We start from the raw sequence: 24,369 nt of genomic DNA on the forward strand, positions 1-24,369 counted from the left end.
CATGTATTTCAACGACCTCATTCGACTGATGAGAAAACTTAAGGCCCAAAGAAGTTAAGCAACTTGCCTAAATCATCCAGCAAGTTCACTTCCAGCTCAGGGTATGCAAGTGCTTTGCGTTTAGAAAGTTTCACCCCATCGCTCTCCATGAAGTCACAGTGTCTACAGAGAACATTACTCGGCTCAGTGGCCTGTTTGAAAATCTGGGGGGAGGAATCTTCGTGTCCTTCCCGTCATTTGGAAGTGAATCAGTGCCTTCACAACATCTGGACTCAGCTTGACACCCTTTGGTGGTAATGATCTAAGGCCCTTGCCTGTGCTGGTCAGCAGCCACTGAGCCCACTCGCCAGTGAGCGAGTATCTTCCCTTGATCACAGAGACTGAAGAGGCCAGTGTTCAGGGTCTGGAATAGAGTACACTTGCTTTTAGGAAGTTGGTTGTCTGTCTCATGCTGTCTTCCATCAAATTTTGAAGTCAAGAACATTGATCTCAAAGTTAGAGTCCTAGGTCACGAGTCAATGTGAATCCCAGAAACATCAGGAGTTGCTGTGGCTTAACTTCCAGTAGAATGTTCTAATTCAACTTTGTTAAAATAAGACTGTGTGGGTTGTCAAAGTAAATAATTAACATTTATATCATCCTTCCTAGTTTTTAAAGCTCTTTACACATCTTTATTCATTTTAATTTTCACAAAAGCCTTTTGAGTATTGTTATGACTGTAATATGTATCCTATAATACTTTATAATTGTATAGACTAGGAAGTGCAGGCCCAGAGAAGTTAAGTAACTTGCCCAAGGTCTCTCAGCCAAGAGACAGCAGAGTGAATGGGCTAAGAATGCAAGCTTACTTAGATCAGCATGACTCCAAAGCCATAAGAGCTGCCTTTAAAAAGTTCACTCTTGCCTGACCAGGCGGTGGCGCAGTGGATAGACCATCAGACTGGGATGCAGAGGACCCAGGTTCGAGACTCCAAGGTCGCCAGCTTGAGCGCGGGCTCATCTGGTTTGAGCAAAAAAAAAGCCTACCAGCTTGAACCCAAGGTCGCTGGGTGCAACAAGGGGTTACTCAGTCTGCTGAAGGCCTGCGGTCAAGGCAAATATGAGAAAGCAATCAATGAACAACTAAGGTGTTGCAATGCACAATGAAAAACTGATGATTGATGCTTTTCATCTCTCTCTGTTCCTGTCTGTCTGTCCCTGTCTATCCCTCTCTCTGACTCACTCTCTGTCTCTGTAAAAAAAAAAAAAAAAAAAAAAAAAAAAAAAAAATTCACTCTTTTCTACTCCTGGGGAGAATTACAGCTATTTGTCTACTAAATACTCATCAAAATTTATCTTTGGAAAACCCAATTCTCCAAAAATTTTTGATTCAGAACTGCCACCACTGCTAGTAGCATTAGGTTTGGATAAATCCTTTCTCTTCCACTCGAGGACCTGGGCAACACAGACTGCTGCAGCCTCATTGAGGATGAGATCATAGCAAAAAAGACAAGGGTCTGCAACCTCTGGGAAATGAGCAGAAAGAGAAAAGGGAAAACCCACCCACTCCATTTAAGGGGAAAGCAATGGCCACTGTTTGCAAACCAGGGCACACTGTGGCCTCTCTGTCTGAGCACCTCCCTCACACAAGCCCTGGTGGGGCTTCCTGCTTTAGATAGGCTGGGGAACAGGGAATTATTGGCAGAGCTGGCTGCTGAGTGGTATGCGCCAGAGAGTAACACTTTTTTTTTCATATTTAATATTTTTTAATATTTTGAGAGGTACTCTCTGTACCAGGGTTTTAAAATACTTACATTGCCCTGGCCAAGTAGCTCAGCTGATTAGAACGTCACCCCAATACAGCAAGGTTGCAGGTTTGATCCCTGGTCAGGGCACATACAAAACTCAACCAATGAATGATAAATAGGCAGAGCAACAAATCATGTTTCTCTCTTCTCCCTTCCTCTTTCTAAAATCAACAAAAACACATACATACAATAAAATAAAATATATGCCTTGGACACACTTCCAGTCTGACATTACCTTCCCTCAGAAAGTTTTTTATTGTGCTAATTAAACCTGGACTTCAGCTGATCCATCTATGAAATGAGGACAAAAACTTTCTGATCATCCCATTAAATTTATCTTTTGTGTGTTCATAGTTTTCATTTGTTTGCTTTTTCTAGGGGAATAGAATTTTTGTCTTCATAATGGCTATCAAGTAAAAAAATAAAATAAAAATAAATATGCACAGTCCAATCTCCAGAATTAGAAGTTGTGATGCATTTTTTAATTGCTTTTGTGAGAGGAGTGTGTTTTCTAATCCCTTCTCTGTAATAATGTGTTTATTGATTGATTGACATACTCTTCATTGTATATAATAGATAAAATTTACATTCTATTTGTAGCCCCATTAAATTTGGACTTCAGATAAACATCAAATTGGTGTCTGAAATTCAAATTTAACTGGGCATCCTATTTTTTTAATTTGCTAAAGCTGGTAACTCTAATACAGGTGTATCCCCCAATTATTTCTTTTGATGATTAGCAGTTAAACAGAACTGAGGGGCCAAGTTGGTGCTTGCTGGTGCTGAAGTCATGCTTTCTCCAATAGACAGATATAAGAAGTTTTAGTTCTGCCTAACTGGGATCTCAAAGATCAGGCAGCTTTCCTGGAAAGTTTTTGAAAATCTATTATCAATGTAATCATCATGGAAATATTTGATGAGAACACTGCCTCACGCTGTATAATAAATTTACGTAGAAAAGTCAAAGCAGTGGTATTTTCATCAGGCCTTTGGATGTCAGGAGAAAATAGTTCCACACTCAGCGAATATAGATAGGTCTGTTTGGGGCTGTGTTAAATCCAATTGTGTGGAGGTTCTGAATAATCAGGAGTGACAGCATAAGCACTTTCTCTTCAAAGTGATTTTACAGAAAGCATTATTTCCTAAGGAAGGTACACATATAGCTCTCATAATGCTGAAAGAGCACTAATGTATCAATTTATTGGTGCTGCTGTCATGAGCTGGAGTTGCAAATTTTATTCAAATTTCAAAGTCTACTCACTGTTGCTGTTGGGGGAAGTTCCCTTCCCATGAATCAAGCTTATTTCAAAACATTCTGGAACACTCTTTGAGTTCCCGTGCTGGAGAGCCTTTAAGGCTCTTTGTGGAAAGTTCTAACTTCACTTTGAAGGAGCCAACTCAAACATGATGAAAAACAATAGTTTGGTTTTCCTCAATAAAAAAGGGGGGGGGGGGAGAGTTTGAGTTGGGCTATGTAATTTCAGTTTCCCTAAATAAGTCCTTTGGAAAGTTGTGGGGGGAACAAGTGTGTGATTTTGGTCTTGGCTTACAACTTTGGAATTAACTTTTTGAGAAAACAAAAAAGTCTACCGTGGAATTTCATAACGGATTTTCTTCCCTGTACCATATGTTCCACAGCTAAGTAATAAGTCTGAGGTGGGTGCCAAAGTTTTCAACAATTTTTTTTTTTTTTTACTTTTCACAGGGGGCGTTAAATAGCCCTCTTAACAACTTGAAAGAGAAAAAATGTTCAGGGTTTAACCACAGTTCTTAGTCACAGGCTAAAAGTTTTTAAGAGTTTTATGACTTTAAGCCTATTTGGTCTCAAGAATATCCCCCAAGAAGAATGAAGCAGGAAGAGTCTAAAATGGAGTCCTTCTGCAGCAGAGATAGTACTGTTTGCACTGAGCATGCGTTCATGTTATCTTCATGTGGTCTTATGTGCCTAACCTCGCTTGGGTCTATTCGTCACCTGCTCTCTGTAAATAATCTTGGCAAGAACAAGGGTGCTGAGTCATGAATCCACGTTTTCATACAGTCTGTGTTCATTTCGGTGCCGCTTACAGAGAAGTAATTCTCCTTCTGGCCCTAACGAGTACAGACAGATAGGTACATTATGGGGATGTCATTTTCCCTCACCCTTGAAAGTTATGCTTCAGGCAAACAGGAAGAGTTATTTTCATTTAAAAAAGTAAACACTGAGTTGTTGTTGTCCACAGCAAATTAATTGCTCTGTTGTCTGAGTAGATTCACATCACTCTCATGAGGCTTAAACCTTCTCCACTCTAACTCTAAAAATGATCATCTCTTCTATTTAAAGTAAAAATGAAGAGGCTTCTCTGACCCTGCTTAATTACTGTCCATGCTCCTTTTTATCACAGAACCTCTTAAATCCGTAGGCAATGCTCACTGTCCCCATCATCCATGGTTGCATGACTCTGGGGTTGGTCAGTGATGCTGCCAGGTCTGATCAGGCCTAATCCTGCCATCACCATCTGAACAACATGTGTGTCTGAGCACCCTGTGAATGATGGACATTCCAAGAAGCGCACACAGGCTGCTTTCTTACCTTTGTGTTATTTCTTCTCTTCCAGGTATCTCAGTAACGAAGAAGACACATACATGTAAGTAATGCATTTTATTTTCTTGTCCCAAGTTTTCTGAAGAGAGTTGGAATTCGCATATGTCTGGCTGCTGTGACCCTTCAAGTATAAACTAATGTTTCAGCTGTGATCCATGGTCAACAGAGGTCATACTTTTCTACCTGTAGTGGTCGGAAGTGGTACATTTCCACCTGTTTGTACTGAGTGTGTGTTATGGAGAGTCTAGATGTAGTCTAATGAATTCTAGTGATTTAAGCCATTAAGCTGTAGAAAAATCATAAAATCTAGCTGGGAGGATCAATTAATTACTTACTGATCATCCTTACTCTGGATCCTTCTTAGAAGAGTTATGTTTTTAGGAAACATCACCTTGATTTCTTTTAAATCTTGGTCTCCTTTTCCTCACCATTAGTTCATGATTTAGGCCGTCTTGTACTTGTGTCTGTGGAGCAGAGATACTGACTGTGAATACAGGAGCTGTTGTTTGACCATGAATGTGGCCTCCAAGGGCCCTGGATTTAATGGCATCGGTAGTTTGATGTGGAAATAAATGTGCTCTGGATTTATGCTCTGTACTCATTCCCACTTCTCAGGTTCAGCTGCTTTCATCATTTGCCTTCATTCAAACTGTACCATAAGTTTACACACTCACCTCAATGTAAAGTGTTGTGATTTGCACTCCGAGCAATGATGTTTGACTGTGCTTTGAACCTCAGGATGGAACTAAGATGTCATTGATGGAGGCAGTCAACGTTCACTGTACTTGACCTGCATATGTAGACTTTGAATTAATAGTGTCATTAGAATTTGATACCTATTTTAGACCATGGACATGTGCTACCTATGAAATGTGTTTGGGCATCCTTGTAAGGCAAACAGTGGAGATATTTATGGCACAATCTCAGGCTGACAAAGATGTGCCCCCCCAATTTTTCCTAATTACACTTAAAGTTTTTTTGATTTCATGTGAAACATTTGGGGGGAAAATCTGTGTAACATCAAACTAGTTTATCTTGTGCCTCAGTTGATTCTTGAAACCTGCTCTTGGGTTTGTCTGTCTGTCTATCTGTATTTGTAGCAAACAAACAAACAAACAAACAAACAAACAAAAAATCCCACGAAATGTGATGGTTGCCTGACTTTTAGTGCCCAGTCCTCCAGCATCTCCATGTGACTTTTCCATGAGCTTCAATGGAATATTTGTGTGAGGAAAGATGAAAAGTTCAGGCCTGTAATGAACACATGATCAGGATAGCACCCTTATCTTCCAACACACCGTTCCAGTTGGCTATCCCTCCATCAGGGTAGTCTGTGGCCCTTAGCTTTTTGGGGGTTGTTTTTTTTTTTTTTTTTTGTCATCGTTGTTGTTGTTCTTGCTGTTGTCGGTGCGTAATTGCGCTCATGATGACTGAGAGATTGACAGTACAGGAGACTGAAGTCCTCTGTATATCCGCAGGGCAGGCATGGTACAGAGCGCTTCCTTGCACAGCCTTGCCCATGAGCTCGTCCCTGGCCTGGAGGGACCCACTCTAGAGGTGGTAAGTAATTCAGTCTTTCTGCTAGCTCAGTCCTGGGCCTCTCCCAAACAGGGGCGGATGATTATGCCTACTGTTTATGGTGGTTTGGGGTATGGACTCCTGGCCACCTGGAAATATACAGAAAGCCACTGACTACTTGCATTATGATGTGGCTTTTGGATAAGTGGACAAAACCACTAGTTCAACTCCACTGGATACCAAGTGTTCTCCTCAATTAATGAGACAAAGACCATAGATTTTCACTAACATGTAGACTGCCATCCAGTAAGAGCTTCAGGAATTGTCATCCCTGAGAATAATCTTATTGGTCTATTGCAGAAACAATTACCTGTGGTTGGATTTAGGTGATAGCATGAGATTGGTAGCTAGTGAGGAAAAACTGGATTTCCAGTAAGAGGCAATATAACCAGGTTGGCCTTGCAGCAAAGGCGTAACTAACTCCATCAACTATATACCTTCTTTAAAACAAAATCGAGATATACCTAAAGTGGGAGGCTTTGGACTTCCTTTCCAACTAAGAAAGTGAGTAGGGAAATTCTTGTACAGTAAGCATAAAGTAAGTGTAGAAAGACTTAAAGTAGCCTGACCAGGCGGTGGTGCAGTGCATAGAGTGTTGACCTGGGATGCAGAGGACCCAGGATTGAAACCCCAAGGTTGCTGGCTTGAGCGCGGGCTCATCTGGCTTGAGTGCAGGGTCGCTGGCTTGAGCAAGGCATTACTGGTTCAGCTGTAGCCCCTTGGTTAAGGCACATATGAGAAAGCCATCAATGAACAACTAAGGTGCCACAATTGATGCTTCTCATCTCTCTCCCTTCCTGTCTGTCTGTCCCTATCAGTCCCTCTCTCTGTCTTTCTCACTAAAAAGAAAAGAAAAAAAAGAAAAGGAAGACTTAAAGTAAAGCTCCCTTTATGTAATTCAAATATTAAAGTGACAGAAAGATTTAGGTCAGTAATCATCTTTATTTTTTAGTTGATGTTTACTTTCATGATTTGGGGAAGGGGCCCAAAATAAAATGGCCAGTCAAGTTGGGAAGAATATCACCTGAATAGACAGTTGATACCAAGCTTTGCACGTGCCAAGAAGAAATTGAATTGTCCAAGTTGTGCATTAGTAAAAGTCTTATGCCACTTAAACGTGGAGATTGTTTTTGTCACCAGACTCAGTGGACAGCCCATCATATTTCTGATCTTAGCATCTCTACAGGGCCCACAACTTGTGAGGAGGAAGAAAATCAACCAGTTCTTTCTCTAATAACAGTCACCCAAATGACTTCTTTAGCATCTGTTGGATTTTTCTTGAAAACGGAACTGTCCTAACTTGCCTATAAGTTTTCTTAAGATGTTAAATTCCAGCTCCTCTTAAATCATCTTGACATCTGTTCTTCAAAAAGTTTCACTATCAGTGAAGTGTATGAATTCATTTTTGGACTGTCTCACGACTTCCATTTTTAGCCAGGGTTCTGGAAACCTTGGTCAAGGCTTGACTACATAATCATCGACAGCTGAAGTCACCCCAAATTAGCACTTTCAGTCCGGGTTGCCTAACTGCCCTCAGAGAGAGATTGTTCACCTTACAAATTAACATGTACAGTTGTAGAATATATTATCAGACCAGAGTGTCAGCTCCCAGGTACACCAGTCAGAGGTGCAAGAACTACAGAATGAACCTGAGTAGTTGTGACACCTGATAATATTTTAAGCCACCTTATTATCTGGGAAGCACAGGTATTGCTTATTTTAAAAGAAAAAAAAAATGTTTTGAGTGAGTTGAACCAGAAATTCTCAGGAAAGGAAATCTTATTGTTAGCTTCAGAGGACTCCGATGCATGGTGTTTGGCAAACTCATTCTCCTGAATTCCTGAGGAGAAAAATAAACAACTTTCGTGTTTCTCATTAACTTTACATGACTGGGGGAAAGGCAAAGCTTTGGGGCTTCTAGTACAAAGTCATCATGACCAAATTGGTGAAGGAATTCTCACAGTTTTTGATGTTTTTCAGTAGTTGATAGGAAATGTTGCTGTTGTTTTTTTGGTGTGGGACTCTGAAAGGGAGTCATTACTTGTGGGATAGGGACATACTAGAGACATTTTATGCTGCAGTATAGAATTTCGATTCCATTTTTGTGGTGGTTATATAGCACCTGATTTGGCTGGAGACTTTCAAGACTTCTTTTGCTTCGGTGTTTCACGGGTTTGTTCTGGTCTCTCTCCTGCTGAAATAGTACCATGTGGGTAAGTATCTTTTTCTTGGAATCAGCTACTATCTTGGTTTTTCCTATTTGCCAAGGGCAACTGGTCATTTGTTCCTGACTTCTTACTTAACCTAATTCCACTTGAATAATTCTTCATTCACTAACATGTTAGACTGTGACAGATAGGGAAGTGCAAAAGTGAAAAATTGCAACAGATCATCTTAGCTACTTCCACCTGCAGGATGTTTAGTGTCGTAGAGTCATAACCTGAGGGATTATATCAGTGAACCACCACATCACAGACCAAAAAGATACCTGGCAGGCCTCTGGATAGCTTCCGGAGACGACAGCCCGTTGTCCCTTCCTTCCGGTCTCACCTCGTTTATATTCCTTAGTCTTCCTGTTCTAGTCTGTTCTGCCTGCTTTCTGCCACACTCAGAAACAGGCACCTGTAAACACGTGAAAACTGCAGGTTACTCAGTAAACAGTCAGGAAAATGTGTCATTTTACCCAATTTAATGTCGCTTTTTCCGAGTAAATAGCAAAATAAAATATGCTTCTGAACCTTCCAAAATATTTTAATTTTAACACCAATTGCCATTAAGAGGTCATTTAATATTGGCTGTAGCAGATTAATACCTATTTTATAAAATTAAAACATTGTATTTTTTATAAAATATTTAGTCCTTAATAGTAAAAATATTTGAGAACAAATGAGAATAATTCTTTAAGAAATAATCCTTTGTATCTGTAAAATGAAGAAGTGTTTAGCGTCAGCCCAGCATGTGGAAGTCCCAGGTTCAATTCCCAGCCAATTCCAGGGCACACAGGAGAAGCACCCATCAGCTTCTCCACCCTTCCCCCCTCCTCTCTCTCTCCCTCTCTTCCCCTCCCACAGCCAAAGCTCCATGGGAGCAAAGTTGGCCCAGGCGCTGAGGATGGCTCCATGGCCTCCACCTCAGGTGCTAGAATGGCTCCGGTTGCAGCAGAGCAACACCACAGAGGGGCCGAGCATCACCCCCTGGTGGGCATGCCGAGTAGATTTTAGTCAGGCGCATGTGGGAGTCTGCCGCCCACCACTTCTCACTTCGGAAAAATACAAAAAAAATTAAAGTGTTTATTGCAGCCATTTAACATGGAATAGGTTAATGTAATCACTTTTTACCCCTAGAGACTTGGCTTTGAATTTGACTTAGAGAAAATTAGTTTTGAGGCCTCAGCCTCCTCTCCTTTGGCATTTGTTGATATCGCATAACCAACCCAACAGTTTGTCACGGTCGTTGTCATTTACTCAGGACGTTCCAAAACTAGAATAACCTTATTTTCTCATGTTCTTTCCCTTTCCTTGAGGCCATGCCTTTTGATTGTAGATTCTTAGCAACCCCAAACTTGGGGCTCACCCACATTATTTTCACAGTCCAGGAAAACTCAAGAACCATTCTTGGCAGAGCTAATGGAAGGTGCTTTGGTTATATAGTTAATAGGTTGCCGTGACAACCCATGTGACTCATGGCGTGACTCACAGCACTTATAATTTCAATTGCTGGCTGGGTGTTTCATTATGACAGACCCGAGAGGAAGCCACACTGAACTTCTTTCAGTAGGCTTTCATTCTGATCCTGTTGACCCATTGAGAAAACAGTCAGGGAAAGAGATAACCTAGTGCTCACAAAGCAGCATAGAGGATTCGTTGCTTAGCTTGCTAAGGCCACTGGACATCCCAGGCATTAAGCTTGGATGAGATTTGGCTTCCTGGCCTCATAGACGGCTCACCGATGGACACCCGTTTATTGAGGAACAACCCTCGAGGAGCTTACAAACTAGGTTGAAGGTAGAAACTGGGGGGGTGGGGGACAGTGGGGACATATAGTCCCAGAAAACAATGTGAAACACAAACAGCAAGAGTACCATTTCCAGAAAATGCAGTTCACAACTGGAAAGCAGACTTAGCTGGAACTGTGGGAGAGGTGAAGCGGATCATAGAGGCCATCCAGGATTCCGATCCTCTGATCCAAGCGTGGGAGAGCAGTGAGGGGAAAGGGGCAGACTGAGCCCTGGCTGCTAAACTGACGGTCCCTCCTGGTCTTCTCCACCCATTCTCACCCGGACAGACACCTCCTTAGTCCCTCCAAAGTCAACTAGTCCAAGGAAGTAAAAGTCCCCCCCCATACTGTCTGGGAACATTGTGCTTGTTTAGACTCAGCCTGTGTGGCAGTAGCCAAGCCCTCCTGAGCTTAACAGGATTGCTGTGTCTCATCATGTTAACATATAAATGAACTGCACTTAGCCCTGCCGGTCCTATCTTCCAAGGTAGAAGATTCACATAGTATTCAAACCCACAGTTCATGCTGAGGATCTGTGATTTTCATTATTTAAAAAAACCCAGAATATTTAGCTAAATTTTTCCATCACAGCATCCAGTGATTCAAGTTTGCTCTGTTAGTAGACCTCAGATTCACGAATTGAACTTGGACAAAAAGTGTTTGTGTTCCCATTTCATAATAAGGGTTCAAAAAAGGTGTGTTGAGGCCCTGGCCAGTTGGCTCAGCAGTAGAGCATCGGCCCGGCATGTGGAAGTCCATGTTTGATTCCCAGTCAGGGCACACAGGAGAAACGCTCATCTGCTTCTCCACCCTTCCCCCTCTCCTTTCTCTCTATCTCTTTCTTACCCTCCTGCAGCCAAGGCTCCATTGGAACAAAGTTGTCCTGGGCGCTGAGAATGGCTTCATGGCCTCTGCCTCAGGCACTAGAATGACTCCAGCCGCAACAGAGCAACACCCCAGAGGGGCAGAGCATCGCCCCCTGGTGGGCATGCTGGGTAGATCCTAGTCAGGCGCATGTGGGAGTATGTCTGACTGCCTCCCTGCTTCTAATTTCAGATAAATACGAAAAACAAACAAACAACAAAAAGTGTGTAGAATGATGAATGGCTCTTTAAAATCCATGATCACTACAAGGGAGAAAACAAAAGTGCCTAGTCTACCACATATTGGTATATACTTGACAGATTGATTACATAGTTAATGAAACTCTTACACATGATTGGGTTGATCTTAAAGAAGAGCTGGATGTCTAATATCCAGGCATCAAGCATAGCACTTTATATGCGCTACCTCATCCAACCTTCTCATCAGCTCCAGGAGCTTTGTACTTCTTGAACCCCCATTTTAGATGAGAAAATTTATGAGAGATCAGTAACTTAGGGAAGTGAAAAATTTACAAACTCATCCCACTGGTAATGGGCAGAAGCAGGACTCAAAATAGAGTAGATTGACTCCTTGCATGCACATAAGTGCCACACCATTATCTCCAATAACAACATTAGGTAATGGTTCTGCAGCACTTACTAAGTGCTAGATGCTTTTCTAAGCACTTTATAAGCGTTCATTTATTTCATCTTTCCCACAATCCCATGTGGTAGGGAATTGCCTCTATCCCCACTTTAGAGATGAAAACTGAGGCCCAGGGTTCTACAACTAACTAGTATGTGGTGGAGTCAGGATTTAAAGCCAATCCACAGAGCCTAAACACTTCAGTAAAGAACTTTATTCTGTAGAATGGTCCTTGCATTCTAAAATATAAGAAGAAAGCCAAGTGTGACACTCATTCTTACAGTTAACTCAGGTTTTCTTTTACCACACAACTATTTCACCTGTAAAGGTTTCTGAGCTTGGTGAACCAACTGATTATAAGAAAGAAGAAGGTTATTCCCATCGTATGAAAGCATTTTTTTATATTTAAACAAGATAGTCTACTCAAAACCATGCAACCTTCTTACATTAAAACGATCATTATCTTTCTAACAATCTAATTTATGAAAAAACTGGCATCCACTTAATGTCACTGTTCATACAACTCAACTGATTCCATAATAAAAGAATAGTAAAAAGTGGTCACTTTTGCTTTTAAGATAGTTTTATTTCCCATACTAACACTAAAGCGAGTTTCTCACAGCATGAACCCATTTTCCACTACAACCAAGCCTTTAAGGGATGTTAATGAGATTTATAATAAATTTGTGCATTATTCCTTTGTCAGACCAACTTGATAATTCATTGCCACTAAGAGGTAGTATGATTCAGGATACTATGGTTTCCCAAAACCTAACCCCAAACAAACAAAACCATCAAAGCTAAAAGAATGCCTAGGGAAATACATATCAAAAGGATACATAAGAGAATTAAATACCTAGGCTTTGAGTATGCTTAAGCATACCTGAATTTAGCTTCCCTTTTTGCAACCAAGGGAATAAAAACTTAAGAGAAGCAAGGGGGGGGGGGGGGGCAACGTGTTTGAAGTGTGAAGAAAGTAAAGAAAGTCTACATTCACTTTCTTTATAAATTGCATGAAATTTATTTACACTAACTTTATCACCTACACAGCCAGGAAGTTAGTGTATGTGCAGTCACATGGTCCTTTTGCTATAACTGATGTCCATATCTGAACATTATAGTGACAAAGATTTTCATTTTTAAACTATTCGATTAGCTTTTTTCCATCTGACTGACCAAGATTCCTTACGGTGGAATATTCTTCACTCCACCTCCGGGGAAACATTTTTTCTAGATAGAAATGACAGCTCTTCCTGTTTTACTCTGTTGATCTCCTAGGCATCAACTCCAGCTCCTAATGTCCTAAACAATTAACAGCCATGCATAAGAATTAAAAGACATATTAAAAGGAGCAGAAAATGATAGAATGTGCAAAATTAAGATTTGGATTCAGTGAAAGAGACTTAACCCATAAATCCTTTATTTAAAATTTTCTTTTTGGAGAAGAGAGGGAGGGGGTGATATGGTGATAATCCAGATACATATAGTACTGGGATGTAGGGAAAGAAGGCTAGAAAGAGGTCACAGCCAATCGCTGTAGAAAGTAGATAGGGCTGGGAGTCAGGAAGATTTTATTAGCTTAGTATCTCTAACCCCTCCCCTGTGCCTAGTGCTGTGTTAGGCACGGTGCAGCGTAGAAAGTTTAACTCATAATCCCCATGCTCCAGTGGTTCCGTCGGCATCAGAGGAGGAAAAAGGACAGAGCCACTTGAAGAACTTCCAGTAATGAAAGAATTGCAGGAAAACGCAGGGCTGTGGTTCAAGTTGGATCTGTATGAGCTGGGAACACGAGCGGTGAGCTGAGCTTGATCTGGAAGGGCAGCAGGGATTGGGTGCAATCAGGCAGATCAGCAGAGGGCTGGAGGATGCTGATGTGGACCTGCCTGACTAGAGGACAGAATTAACCAGGAAAAGAGAGAACAGAAAGAACAGAGATATGGTGTTGGCTTTATCTCATAACCAACCAATGAGGAGCCACAGAATGGGTGTGAAAACGATAGTGACCTGTAGGCAATGCTTTTATTGCCACTGTCATTTAGTTATATGAATAAGATGTTCTATCCTTCAGTCCCTTCACTGAACTCAGACAAAACTCTTATCTTTAGATAGAAGTTCTTCTCTGGCATTTTCTCTGATCAACCATGTAGAAAAAGTGCTTATTGAGCAGTTAAAAATCTAGTCCAAAAAGGGAAAGTTGATCTGATTATTAAAGAAAAAGAGTTTTTTGCTTTTTCAATATCTCCCCAGTTATAAATTCTAGTTGTAAGACCAGTTCTTACCATTTTATAAAAATCAGAAGGATCAAATGAGCAGTGAAACTCGAAAAATACATTCGCACTTTGAATTGTGTGCCTAATTGTTCTCTTTGCTCTCTTTCCTTCTACTGCTAATTGGCTGGAGGCTACTGTAACACATTAGGAGTCTGTGTCTTTCCAACCCTTTTAAACTCAGCCACACAAAGCTTTATAAACTTGAACCCCACATTTCCATCTGTTTCACACCTTAGTAGACAGTGTAAACTGCAGGGATTATTATTTTCTCATCAAAGAATTATTTCCCTCACCTAGCTGAACAATACAGTTGGAGGATAATTATATTTCCTTTTCTCTCTGTTGGTATTTCTTAATTTTTCAAGAATGATTTTTCTATTGTCTCACTTAAAGAACACTAAGGTCCACGTGAGGCATTTTCCTCAGCTACACATGCATAGAAGTCTTCAGAACATAACGAACCGTTATCACGTTCATTTATTGGTCTCTCTTAACACGGTGTCTTTTTTGTGTCGACAAAACTGAAAATTCACTTTCCCTCACCGAGTTGGGGCATCAGGATAATTGATTGTTACCAGTCTGTGCTGTTAGTAGACAGGATAACACCAGTGCCTCTAGAGAGCAGGCGAAAACTAAACTCTGTCCCCCGAGGCCAATGAAATAGCTGTTTGGTCCCTTGTGTGAAACTTCCTAATAACTTAACTGGGCAGCCTCTGGGTCCCTGGAGGGTTTCTCCACAAGAGTATTCCCTGTCTTTGTTAAGATTGCTTATTAAAAATGATTTTATAATGAAGTTGCCTCAAATAGCAGCTCTTTTCCTGGTTGTCCTTGAAGCTGTGGTGAAGAATCTTAGAGACAACTAACTGTCTAGGGTTTTCCTCCTTGTTAAAAACTTCTCTCTTACCGCTGTTACTCTTGATTTTTTAAGGAGACAAAGTCTAAATGACACAAGTCCCACTCCTGCTGATTATGTTGCTTAAAGCCCTGTGCAAGGCATTATTGGTAGTTTAGCTTGTCATTCAGGCTCAGGAATCGAATTGATCTACATGGATTGAGGACATTTAAGTCTACGGTGGGAACAAGGCAGTCAGGCTTTCCCGGGAGAGCGGCGACCAAGGAATACGGTTGCTAACTCTGTCCCTGACTGCATCAAAACAATGATTTTCAGTTATTTTATCTCTTTGGTCCTAGATTTATCCTGCCTTGCAAACTAACTACTTTCCTGCCACAAGGGTCTGTCACGAAGAGGAATCAAATAATAAAAAAAAAAATGAGTATCGCACTCTTTGCTTTCTGTGCACTGTATAAATTCAAAGACTTCTAATAAAGGTATGCAAGTAAGAGGGGGAAAAGAGCAGTTTTTTGTTGTTCACATCATCAGCTTGGCTTTGGGGCTGGAAAAGGGTTTCAGTACGCTGGTATATTTAACATTAAAAAAATGACAGAGCGGTTGTCAGTGAGACTCACCGTTGGAAACATCTGCTTCAGACTTGGTCTCCCGTGGCCAGGCAACTTAGGAAACAACAAACCATATAAAGTTGTTAGTGACAGGTTTAGCTTGAAATACATTTTTTTTTTTAACTTAAAAGCTTATCAGGCAGTAACTCTGCACAGGAGAATACTCAGGTTGCGGCTTGGCACTCTTTGCTCTGCTGGGTGACTAGAACAGAACACCCTTGGGAAAGGGTACCATTGTGAATACATTCGTGGAGAGATCAGAGTTCTGTCTTGTGGTGCTAAGAATTATTGTGTGCTAAGAACATACCTTGGCTAAATTCTGATCTCTGAGACCGACGTATTAGAAAAGACTACCTTTACGTTCACCAGCCCCAGCTCTTCCCTTCTCCAAATAAACGCAAATGAAGAAGAAAACCTGGACTTCTCTGAAATCCCACTGTCGGCATCTTACCTTCACCTCCTTAATAACATTCTAGGGTTTGCTGTTGTCTGAGGAGTCTAAATTCTTACCAAAGTGCTCAAGGCCCTTTACAATCGTACCTTGATCTTTCCCCTGTTCCTCCCTGGACTTCTACTTTGCTGGCAGTTTTTGCCATGGTCAGTAACAAGTTCCTGAAAGACTGTGTGCATGTGCATACCCCAGTGCCTTTGCTTCTCCTGTATCTTGCTTGTCTTGGAATGTTCTTCCCCAACTACTGCACCTGTGAAAGTCTCACTGTTCCACCAACAGCCTGACACAAATAGCACCTGCCATACAAAATCTTCTCTATCCCTACATTGTTAATTTGCTGCACGTCTTCCACCCCACATTGTTAAGGTGATAGTACAGAAAATATGTTGTAGAATAGTTGCTTATGTAGCTTTGTCCCACTAGATATGCTTTAATTATCTTTGTATGCCCTCGGGCTTAGCAGAATGGTTGGTATCTCCTATATGCTCATTTAATATCTGTAGATTTTAAATAAGTGTATGTGCAAGTGTGTACATACACAATTTTATGACCTCACACTCTTCTTTTTTTTTTTTTTTTTTTTTCATTTTTCCGAAGCTGGAAACAGGGAGGCAGTCAGACAGACTCCCGCATACGCCTGACCAGGATCCACCCAGCATGCCCACCAGGGGACGGTGCTCTGCCCATCTGGGGCATCGCTCTGTTGCATCCAGAGCCATTCTAGTGCCTGAGGCAGAGGCCATAGAGCCATCCTCAGTGCCCAGGCCAACTTTGCTCCAATGGAGCCTTGGCTGTGGGAGGGGAAGAGACAGAGAGGAAGGAGAGGGGGAGGGGTGGAGAAGCAGATGGGTGCTTCTCCTGTGTGTCCTGGCCGGGAATCGAACCTGGGACTCCTGCACGCCAGGCCGACGCTCTACCGCTGAGCCAACCAGCCAGAGCCACTTCACACTCTTCTTGCACATATGATTCTAGGGAAAAGTAATAATCTTTGCGTTCCTTTTTTTTTTTTTTAAGCAAATTATTTCTTTTTCTTTTTTTGTGTGTGACAGAGACAGAGTCAGAGAGAGGGACAGACAGACAGGAAGGGAGATTGATGAGAACCCCAACTCCTCGCTGTGGCACCCAGCCATTCATAAATTGCTCTCTCATATGTACCCCGACTGGGGAGTGGGGCACAGCAGACTGAGTGACCCCTTGCTAAAGCCAGCGACCCTGGACCCAAACCGGCAAGCCTTGCTCAAACCAGATGAGCCTATGCTCAAGCCGGAGACCTCGGGGTCTCAAACCTGGGTCCTCCGGATCCCAGCCTGACGCTCCATCCACTGCGCCACCACCTGGCCAGGCTCTTTGCGTTCTTAACAGCCATAAGGAAGGACAGAGGTTTATTACTTTAAACAATATTGTGAGATTAGAATTCTATTATTTTGGAAACCAGTACTACAACTCAAAGGGCTTCTTGATGTCTGGCAATTTACCACATGTATTTGTCTTAGGTTTAGGATGGCCTGCTTTAAAGTTTCCTTCAGCGGTTTGTAAGATTTAAGTCAGCATCTCATCTACAAGGTTTAAAAATACTGGTATATCATTCTAAAGATGAAGAATGTGTTATTTTTCTGAGTGACCTCGTAAGCACCATATGTTTGCATCATCGCTACGAGATTTGATAATCCACTCAAAGTTATAGAGTGAAAAAGAGACATTTTCAGTTACCATTTGGCATCTATTTAAATGTAAAAGAGAAAAAAACTACCTACTAGAGAAAAGAATTGGCCATTCTTTCCAAGAATGGAGGACATAATTTTTCAAGGGAAATGTCCTGTATTTGTCTGTTCTATAGAGGAAAAAGGGATCCTTGTATGTTAAACAATTTAGGAAGTATATGTTCTGATAGTGCTAATCTGAATCTTAAGGGAAAATCTGGAAAGACATGACATTTATTTGTTCAAGGTCAGAACCTGAGGCATTGCCACGTTTGTCTGGTCTGGAATGGAAGTACGTTTCCTTAACTTAGCAGGGACCAGTGATTTCAAAACCGCTGTCCACTTCTTCAGTAGCCGCACCAACCATGGTTCTGTCTGCTTTTCCGTGGAATCCTCTGTCTTTTAAGCTTCATGTGCCTCTTCCTCCCTACTTTTGTTTATAACTTTTTCTTGAGTCAAAACAAGAGGAACAAAATTATCCCCTGCAGTATCAATTCCTTGAGTGGAAACCTTGCTTGTAAATGAGAGGCTAAGATGTGACCCAATAAAAGAATCTATTTTAATTTTAATTTTAATTTATTTCCTGCTGGCCTTTTATGCCTCCTTAGGCAATGACCTAACCAATTCTATCTTCACGCTGATTTTTTTTTCAAGGTCAAAAAGCACTTTGAAATTGTTATAATAGGAGAATAAATGTCTTTTGCTCTAATGCAAAGTCCATCTCTTCCTATGAAGTGTACATCCTAGGTTTCTCAGCTTCACGATACTTCTTCTGTCATTAGGCCTCTTAGCAAGCTGAGTGAGAATGAGATGAAGTGATCTGGGACTCTGGAGTTGATTTCTGATAGAAACATCATCTCTTATAGCCTCTTTCATCTCTTTCCTTCCTCCAGTGGGGGGCTATAATGACGCAGCGAGAGAGGCTGTCTCCATTCTGCACTGCAGTTTCACACAGGAAAAGTGCAATCAAAGTAGAAACCATCCTGGCCCTGGCCGGTTGGCTCAGCGGTAGAGCGTCGGCCAGGAGTGCAGAGGACCCGGGTTCGATTCCCAGCCAGGGCACACAGGAGAAGCGCCCATTTGCTTCTCCACCCCTCCGCCGTGCTTTCCTCTCTGTCTCTCTCTTCCCCTCCCGCAGCCGAGGCTCCATTGGAGCAAAGATGGCCCGGGCGCTGGGGATGGCTCTGTGGCCTCTGCCTCAGGTGCTAGAGTGGCTCTGGTCACAACATGGTGACGCCCAGGATGGGCAGAGCATCGCCCCCTGATGGGCAGAGCGTCGCCCCATGGTGGGCGTGCCGGGTGGATCCCGGTCGGGCGCATGCGGGAGTCTGTCTGTCTGACTGTCTCTTCCTGTTTCCAGCTTCAGAAAAATGAAAAAAAAACCATCCTAGAAGGCACCTCAGACTATGGCTTTCCAGGTTGAAAAAGAAAAAACTGTTCCACCATCACACATATGTACACACACCCCCCTTCCACTCCCTCCCCCCACACACATCCGAAAAAGAGTCCTGACTGATTATCTCTAAATCAAAGAACTTTCCGTGGCCTGATTTGTGGAAGTTACTTAATCCTGCATATAATTGGGGTGATCTGAGAGATGGGAAAATGTTCTTGTTTTCATTAGGGGAGCCACTGGGAGACAGTATCATTTAAAAGAATATGTTTTTATTGCCCTAAATTGTTTTACCTGAGATTCTATTGATGTGTTTCTCTTAAGTTAGATTTCTAATGAACAAAATGACCAATATGGGTCCCATTTTCACAGACTGTCCTAGTGCTTAAGCTGCTCCTTAATGGTCAGTGAGTTCTTACTCATTCTATCCCAGAGTGTTACTTATAAGGAATAATTCTAGAGGGTTGGGTTATATACCCCTGAAATACTAAAGAGCCAACTTCCAATATTCTGTATATGGCCAAAGGGTCTATATCCAGTCCATGATTTGTCTATAATAATACAAAAGTAAAATTTCATCATAAAGTTTCTTATATTATAAGATCACCATTAAATGAGCTCATCGTGCAGTTCCAGACTTATAAAACTTCTGGATCCAACCCTGTTGGCATAAAAGCTAGGCTGGGTCTGCTGCACACTAAATAAAGTGAACTTCTACCTTATCTCATCTAAAATTCATTATTCCTAATTTGTCATGCCACTGGAGTGCCTTTAAATAAATGGATAGCTTAGCTTGGGATCCCCAGAGAACAGGCTCTGAGACCATGAGATTTGCACACAGTGAGTCGATTGGCGAGTGTTCTTGGGAACAATGCCTACAAAGGGTGAAGGAAGCTGGACCGGGCAGAAGGAGAAACTGTCGTCAGATGCAGCCTGGGTTCAGCAGGTGCCACAGAGAGATCACAGCAGAGATAAGATAGTTCTTAAGAGCTGTCCCAAATGAAGGCAAGGGGTCCCTGGCCAGTTGGCTCAGTGATAGAGCAATAGCCTGGCATGTAGATGTCTCTGGTTCGATTTCTGGTCAGGGTACATAGAAGTGACCATCTGCTTCTCCATCCCTCTCCCTCCCCTTTCTCTCTCTCTTTCTCTCCTCTTCTCCCACAATCATGGCTCAGTTGGTTCTAGAGAGTCAGCACTGAGGATGGCTCAGTGGCCTCCGTCTCAGACACTAAAAAATGGCTTGGTTGCTGAGCAATGGAGCAACAGCCCTAGATGGGCAGAGCACCTGCCCCCTAGTGGGCTTGCCGAGTGAATCCTGCTTGGGGTGCATGTGGGAGCCTGTCTCTCTGCCTCCTCTCCTTTCACTAAAATTTAAAAAAATAAAAGGCAAGGAGGCTGCATGTTTTACCTTCTATCAACTAGCCAGTGGGTGTCAGCTGCCTGGGTTGGGGGCATGATCTTGGACAGTGCATCTCCTTTTAGCTAAAAGGAAGTCTCAGATGGGGGCCGCTGGCAGTCAACACTCCAGGTTCCAGAGGAAGAAGGTTCAAGCCGAAGAGATGGATCTGGGTGGCACATCACAGCATCACTACAGGGCCACAAGGGACATAAAATTTAACTTTTGTGAAAAATGTGGGTTCTTTTAATTTAAAATGACACACACTTTATTGCTTAGCTAGGACTGAAACTAATAAACTTGGCCTCAGCATTATGGTATACCCAAATTGCTAAAGAAAAAAATTTTTTTCTGTTGAATAAGGTTCTTCGTTAAGATTTCTGGTCCTGTTTATGTGCATTATAAATCATGTGTGTACCACTGCATATAATGTTTTATTTTTCCACACACAGACATCCCAGGGAGTTGAACACATTTTTCTCAATTAAAAAAAAAAAAATAACACATTTTCAACTCTTTGGACTCATGTCAAATGTATTCATATAGGAATAAAGAGAATGTTTACAAGAGGAACTAGTTATATATATTTATTACATGTTACTTTTCAGATTTGGACAGTCTGCTACTGTATTATAATTGAGATGCAGTATCTGAAATATTTTTCAGGGTTCATTTACATACATAATGTCTCCCTTTTTAGTGGTTTATGGCCATGGTCCCTAACCTTTTTTGGGCCACGGACCGGTTTAATGTCAGAAAATATTTTCATGGACCGGCCTTTAGGGTGGGACGGATAAATGTATCATGTGACTGAGACAAGCATCAAGAGTGAGTCTTAGATGGATGTAACAGAGGGAATCTGGTCATTTTTTTAAAAATAAAACATCGTTCAGATTTAAATATAAATAAAACGGAAATAATGTAAGTTATGTATTCTTTCTCTGCAGACCGGTACCGAATGGCCCACGGACCGGTATCGGTCTGCGGCCCGGGGGTTAGGGACCAGTGGTTTATGTGACTCCATGCTCATTGCATGTCACCCATGCAATTACTGCAAACAAACTTGGAAATAAGTTGGAGCTTAGTGGTGGCTGTCGAGATGAGAACCGTCATGAGCCAGTAATCCCATTCCCCAACTGTTGTCACATAAGAAAAAGCTTCTCAGTAGTAGTGATAAAGTGCAGAATAAATTTTAGTTTCATTTCTCAAAATCCTGACGTAACCTCTGATTTGGTTGAAATTTGACTCCAGTTTTACTTCTAAGAATGAGAAATCCCCCAGGAGAAAATCCATCCAAACTGTCTTCGTGAAGTATATATAAGGAAAGAACTAAGTGTTTCAACTCTTACCACCTTGGTTCAAGTCTATCTCCCCAACGCCAACCCCAAAATTATAAAGCCCCAAGCTTTTCTTCATGTGTTTCTGAGATTTTCACAGTTCAGAATACCCCTCTTCCCTCCAGAACCAGCAGCTCGAGACAACTTGCAGATCTGAACACAGGCTTTCCAGGTTCACAGGTGCTGAAGGTTCAGACAAATGCCTGAATCTGTAGAGCTCAGATAGAGTCAGGGTTTATCTAAATGGAATTCAATCTTCATGGCTTTCCAGGATTTAGTTTCTGTGCCTCTGTCTTGGAAAAGAGGGGCCCCTTTCAGATTGATGGCGAAGTTGATTCAGATTATTCTTTCCCTTATTCAAAGAGAATTAATAGACCAGAGAAACCCTTTACCTAGTCTAAAAGCATCCATGGTTCCAACAGTTCCTACCTGGGAAAATCCCCAGCCATTATTTGGGAGATGCCTGTGTCTGAGCCCTAGTGAAAGGAATTCTGAAGCTGCCCATTGCCATCAATAGCTTGATCAGTCTGCCCTGGGTATTACCATAATAATTACAAGGTCCTGACAGATAGCAGCTTTTCAAAGTGGCAAAATCATTGGGAGGACAGTAACTCCTGTAACTCATCTTGGGAGAGGAATCCCGTGTATGTTATATCAAGTAACCCATCTAAATTTGCCATTTCACAGAATACATCTGACCCAACCCATCCAATCACATGCATTGTGCAACCACCCGTCTTTACAACACATGCTGATAGTGCAAATTATAGTGATTTTTTAAAAAAAATACAAAGGTAGCTAATGAGCTGAAATGTAAAGTAATTGCTGTTTTTCAATGGATAGGATGAATTTTCTCCTTAATTTTTCCCTGAAAAAAAAGTATTCTTTTTTTCTTTTTTTGCCAGAATTTCAGTGAGTGATTCACATTACTGTCAATTACACGCCCTTATTATGTATTACAGCCACCAGGCAGCTGTCCAGGAAAACACAAGTCTAAAAATGCTTCTGTTTTCAGAAAATCAAATTCATGGTTGCTCCTCCTGTGGGCATGTGCAGTAGGCAGAAAGTCGCCACGTTCTTGCCAAGAAAGGGGATAAGGCCCTGCCTGCTTTATCTGGATGAAATAGCCACTCTGACATCTTGAGATCTTGATACCAGTGCCCAAATGCAGGGCTTGGTTTGGGTTTCTGAACAGTCTTTTTTTTTTTTTTTTTTTTCAGTGTGTGTTACAAAACACAGACTGGTGTTATAAAACAGTATTTTTAGTTATGAGTCACAACAGTGCCTGTGTGTTAGCAGAGGAGCCTCATAGAAGCTGAATGGAGAAACTGTTCACTGTCCCCCTTCCCAAAAGTCCGACTCTGCAACAGTTTAGGGCTCTAAATTCTATTTACAAAGCTGGCCTCATTGTCATTTTGTTCAGTCAGATGCCTCATTCTTTTTTTTTTTTTTTTTTTTTTTTTTTTTTTTTTTTTTTTTTTAGAGAGAGAGAGACTGATATGGACAGACAGACAGGAAGGAAGAGAGATGAGAAGCATCAATTCATTGTGGCACCTTAATTGTTTGTTGATTGCTTTCTCATGTTTCTTCACTGGGGGGCAACAGCCAAGCCAGTGACCTTGGGCTCAAGCCAGTGACCTTGGGCTCAAGCCAGCAACCTTTGGGCTCAAGTCAGCCACCAGGGGGTCATGTCTATGATCCCACGCTCAAGCCAGTGATCCCGTGCTCAAGCCAGATGAGCCCACACTTAAGCTGGCAACCTTGGGGTTTCAAACCTGGGTCCTCTCCATGCCAGGCTGACACTCTATCTACTGTATTACCACCTGGTCAGGCTCTTTTTCATTTTTTTAAATTAAATTTATTGGGGCAACATTGGTTAATGGGATCACATAGGTTTCAAGTGTTAATTCTATGCTACATAATTTGTATATTGCATTGTGTGCCCACCACCCAAAGTCAGATCATCTTCTGTCACCATATATTTTGCCCCCTTTAACCCCCATCACTCCCCCACCCCCCTTCCCTCTAGTAACCACTATATTCTTGTCTGTGATTATGAGTTTCGGTTTTATATCCCACATATGAGTGAAATCATATGGTTCTTAGCTTTTTATGATTGACTTATTTTGTTTAGCATAATATTCTCAAGGCCCAACCGTGTTGTCAAAAATGGCAGAATTTCATCTTTTCTTACAGCTGAGTAGTATTCCATGGTATATATGTGTCTTCTTTACCCAATCCTTTATTGAAGGACACTTTGTTGTCTTCATTTCTTGGCCAGCATGAATAATGCTGCAGTGAACATAGGGGTGCATATATCTTCGCAAATAAATATTTATAGAGTTTTTCAGGTAGATACCCAGAAGGGGGATTGCTGGGTCATATGGTAACTCTATTCTTAATTTTCTGAGGAACCCGTCATACTGTTTTCCATAGTGGCTATACCAGTTTACATTCCCACCGTCAGTGAATGAGAGTTCCTTTTTCTCCATAACCTTTCCAACACCGATACCTCTTTTTTGAAGTATGTAGGAAGCTACAACTGGATTTCTAGGAAATTTAGATTTTTATGGGTAGACTAAAGGCTGCTGGGGTTTGTTGGATGTTTTCTCCCTCAGAATGTTATAATGTTTAACAAAATATCTCTAAAGCATGTGGTTAAAGTTGCTTAAATCATTTATTCATTTGAGAAAGCTATGAGAATTACTTGGTATTTTTCTGGTTCTGAGACTACATTTTGATCTGATTCACAGACTCAGACCTTTCAAATAATGAAATATTTAGTAGCAATAAAGTTGGCCTTCACATTTTTTTGTTTTCCAGATACAGTGTGTCTAATGTTAGCATCTAAAAGAAATATTTAAAAGACCAAGGATTGTGAATGAGGTGAAATCAGTTTTACCTCTGTTGTTG

General features: G+C 41.5%; 1 protein-coding gene across 1 annotated transcript in view; it reads left to right on the forward strand.

Moving 5' to 3' along the window:
- RORA (RAR related orphan receptor A) overlaps positions 1-24,369 on the forward strand; it is a 773,250-nt gene that overhangs the window by 574,659 nt on the left and 174,222 nt on the right. Inside the window, exon 2 of the mRNA XM_066343789.1 lies at positions 4,382-4,411. Coding sequence (XP_066199886.1) covers positions 4,382-4,411 — 30 coding nt within the window. The remainder of the gene's footprint in view (positions 1-4,381; positions 4,412-24,369) is intronic.

This window comes from Saccopteryx leptura, chromosome 6 (genome assembly GCF_036850995.1).
Source record: "Saccopteryx leptura isolate mSacLep1 chromosome 6, mSacLep1_pri_phased_curated, whole genome shotgun sequence".
Classification (NCBI taxonomy): Eukaryota; Metazoa; Chordata; class Mammalia; order Chiroptera; family Emballonuridae; genus Saccopteryx; species Saccopteryx leptura.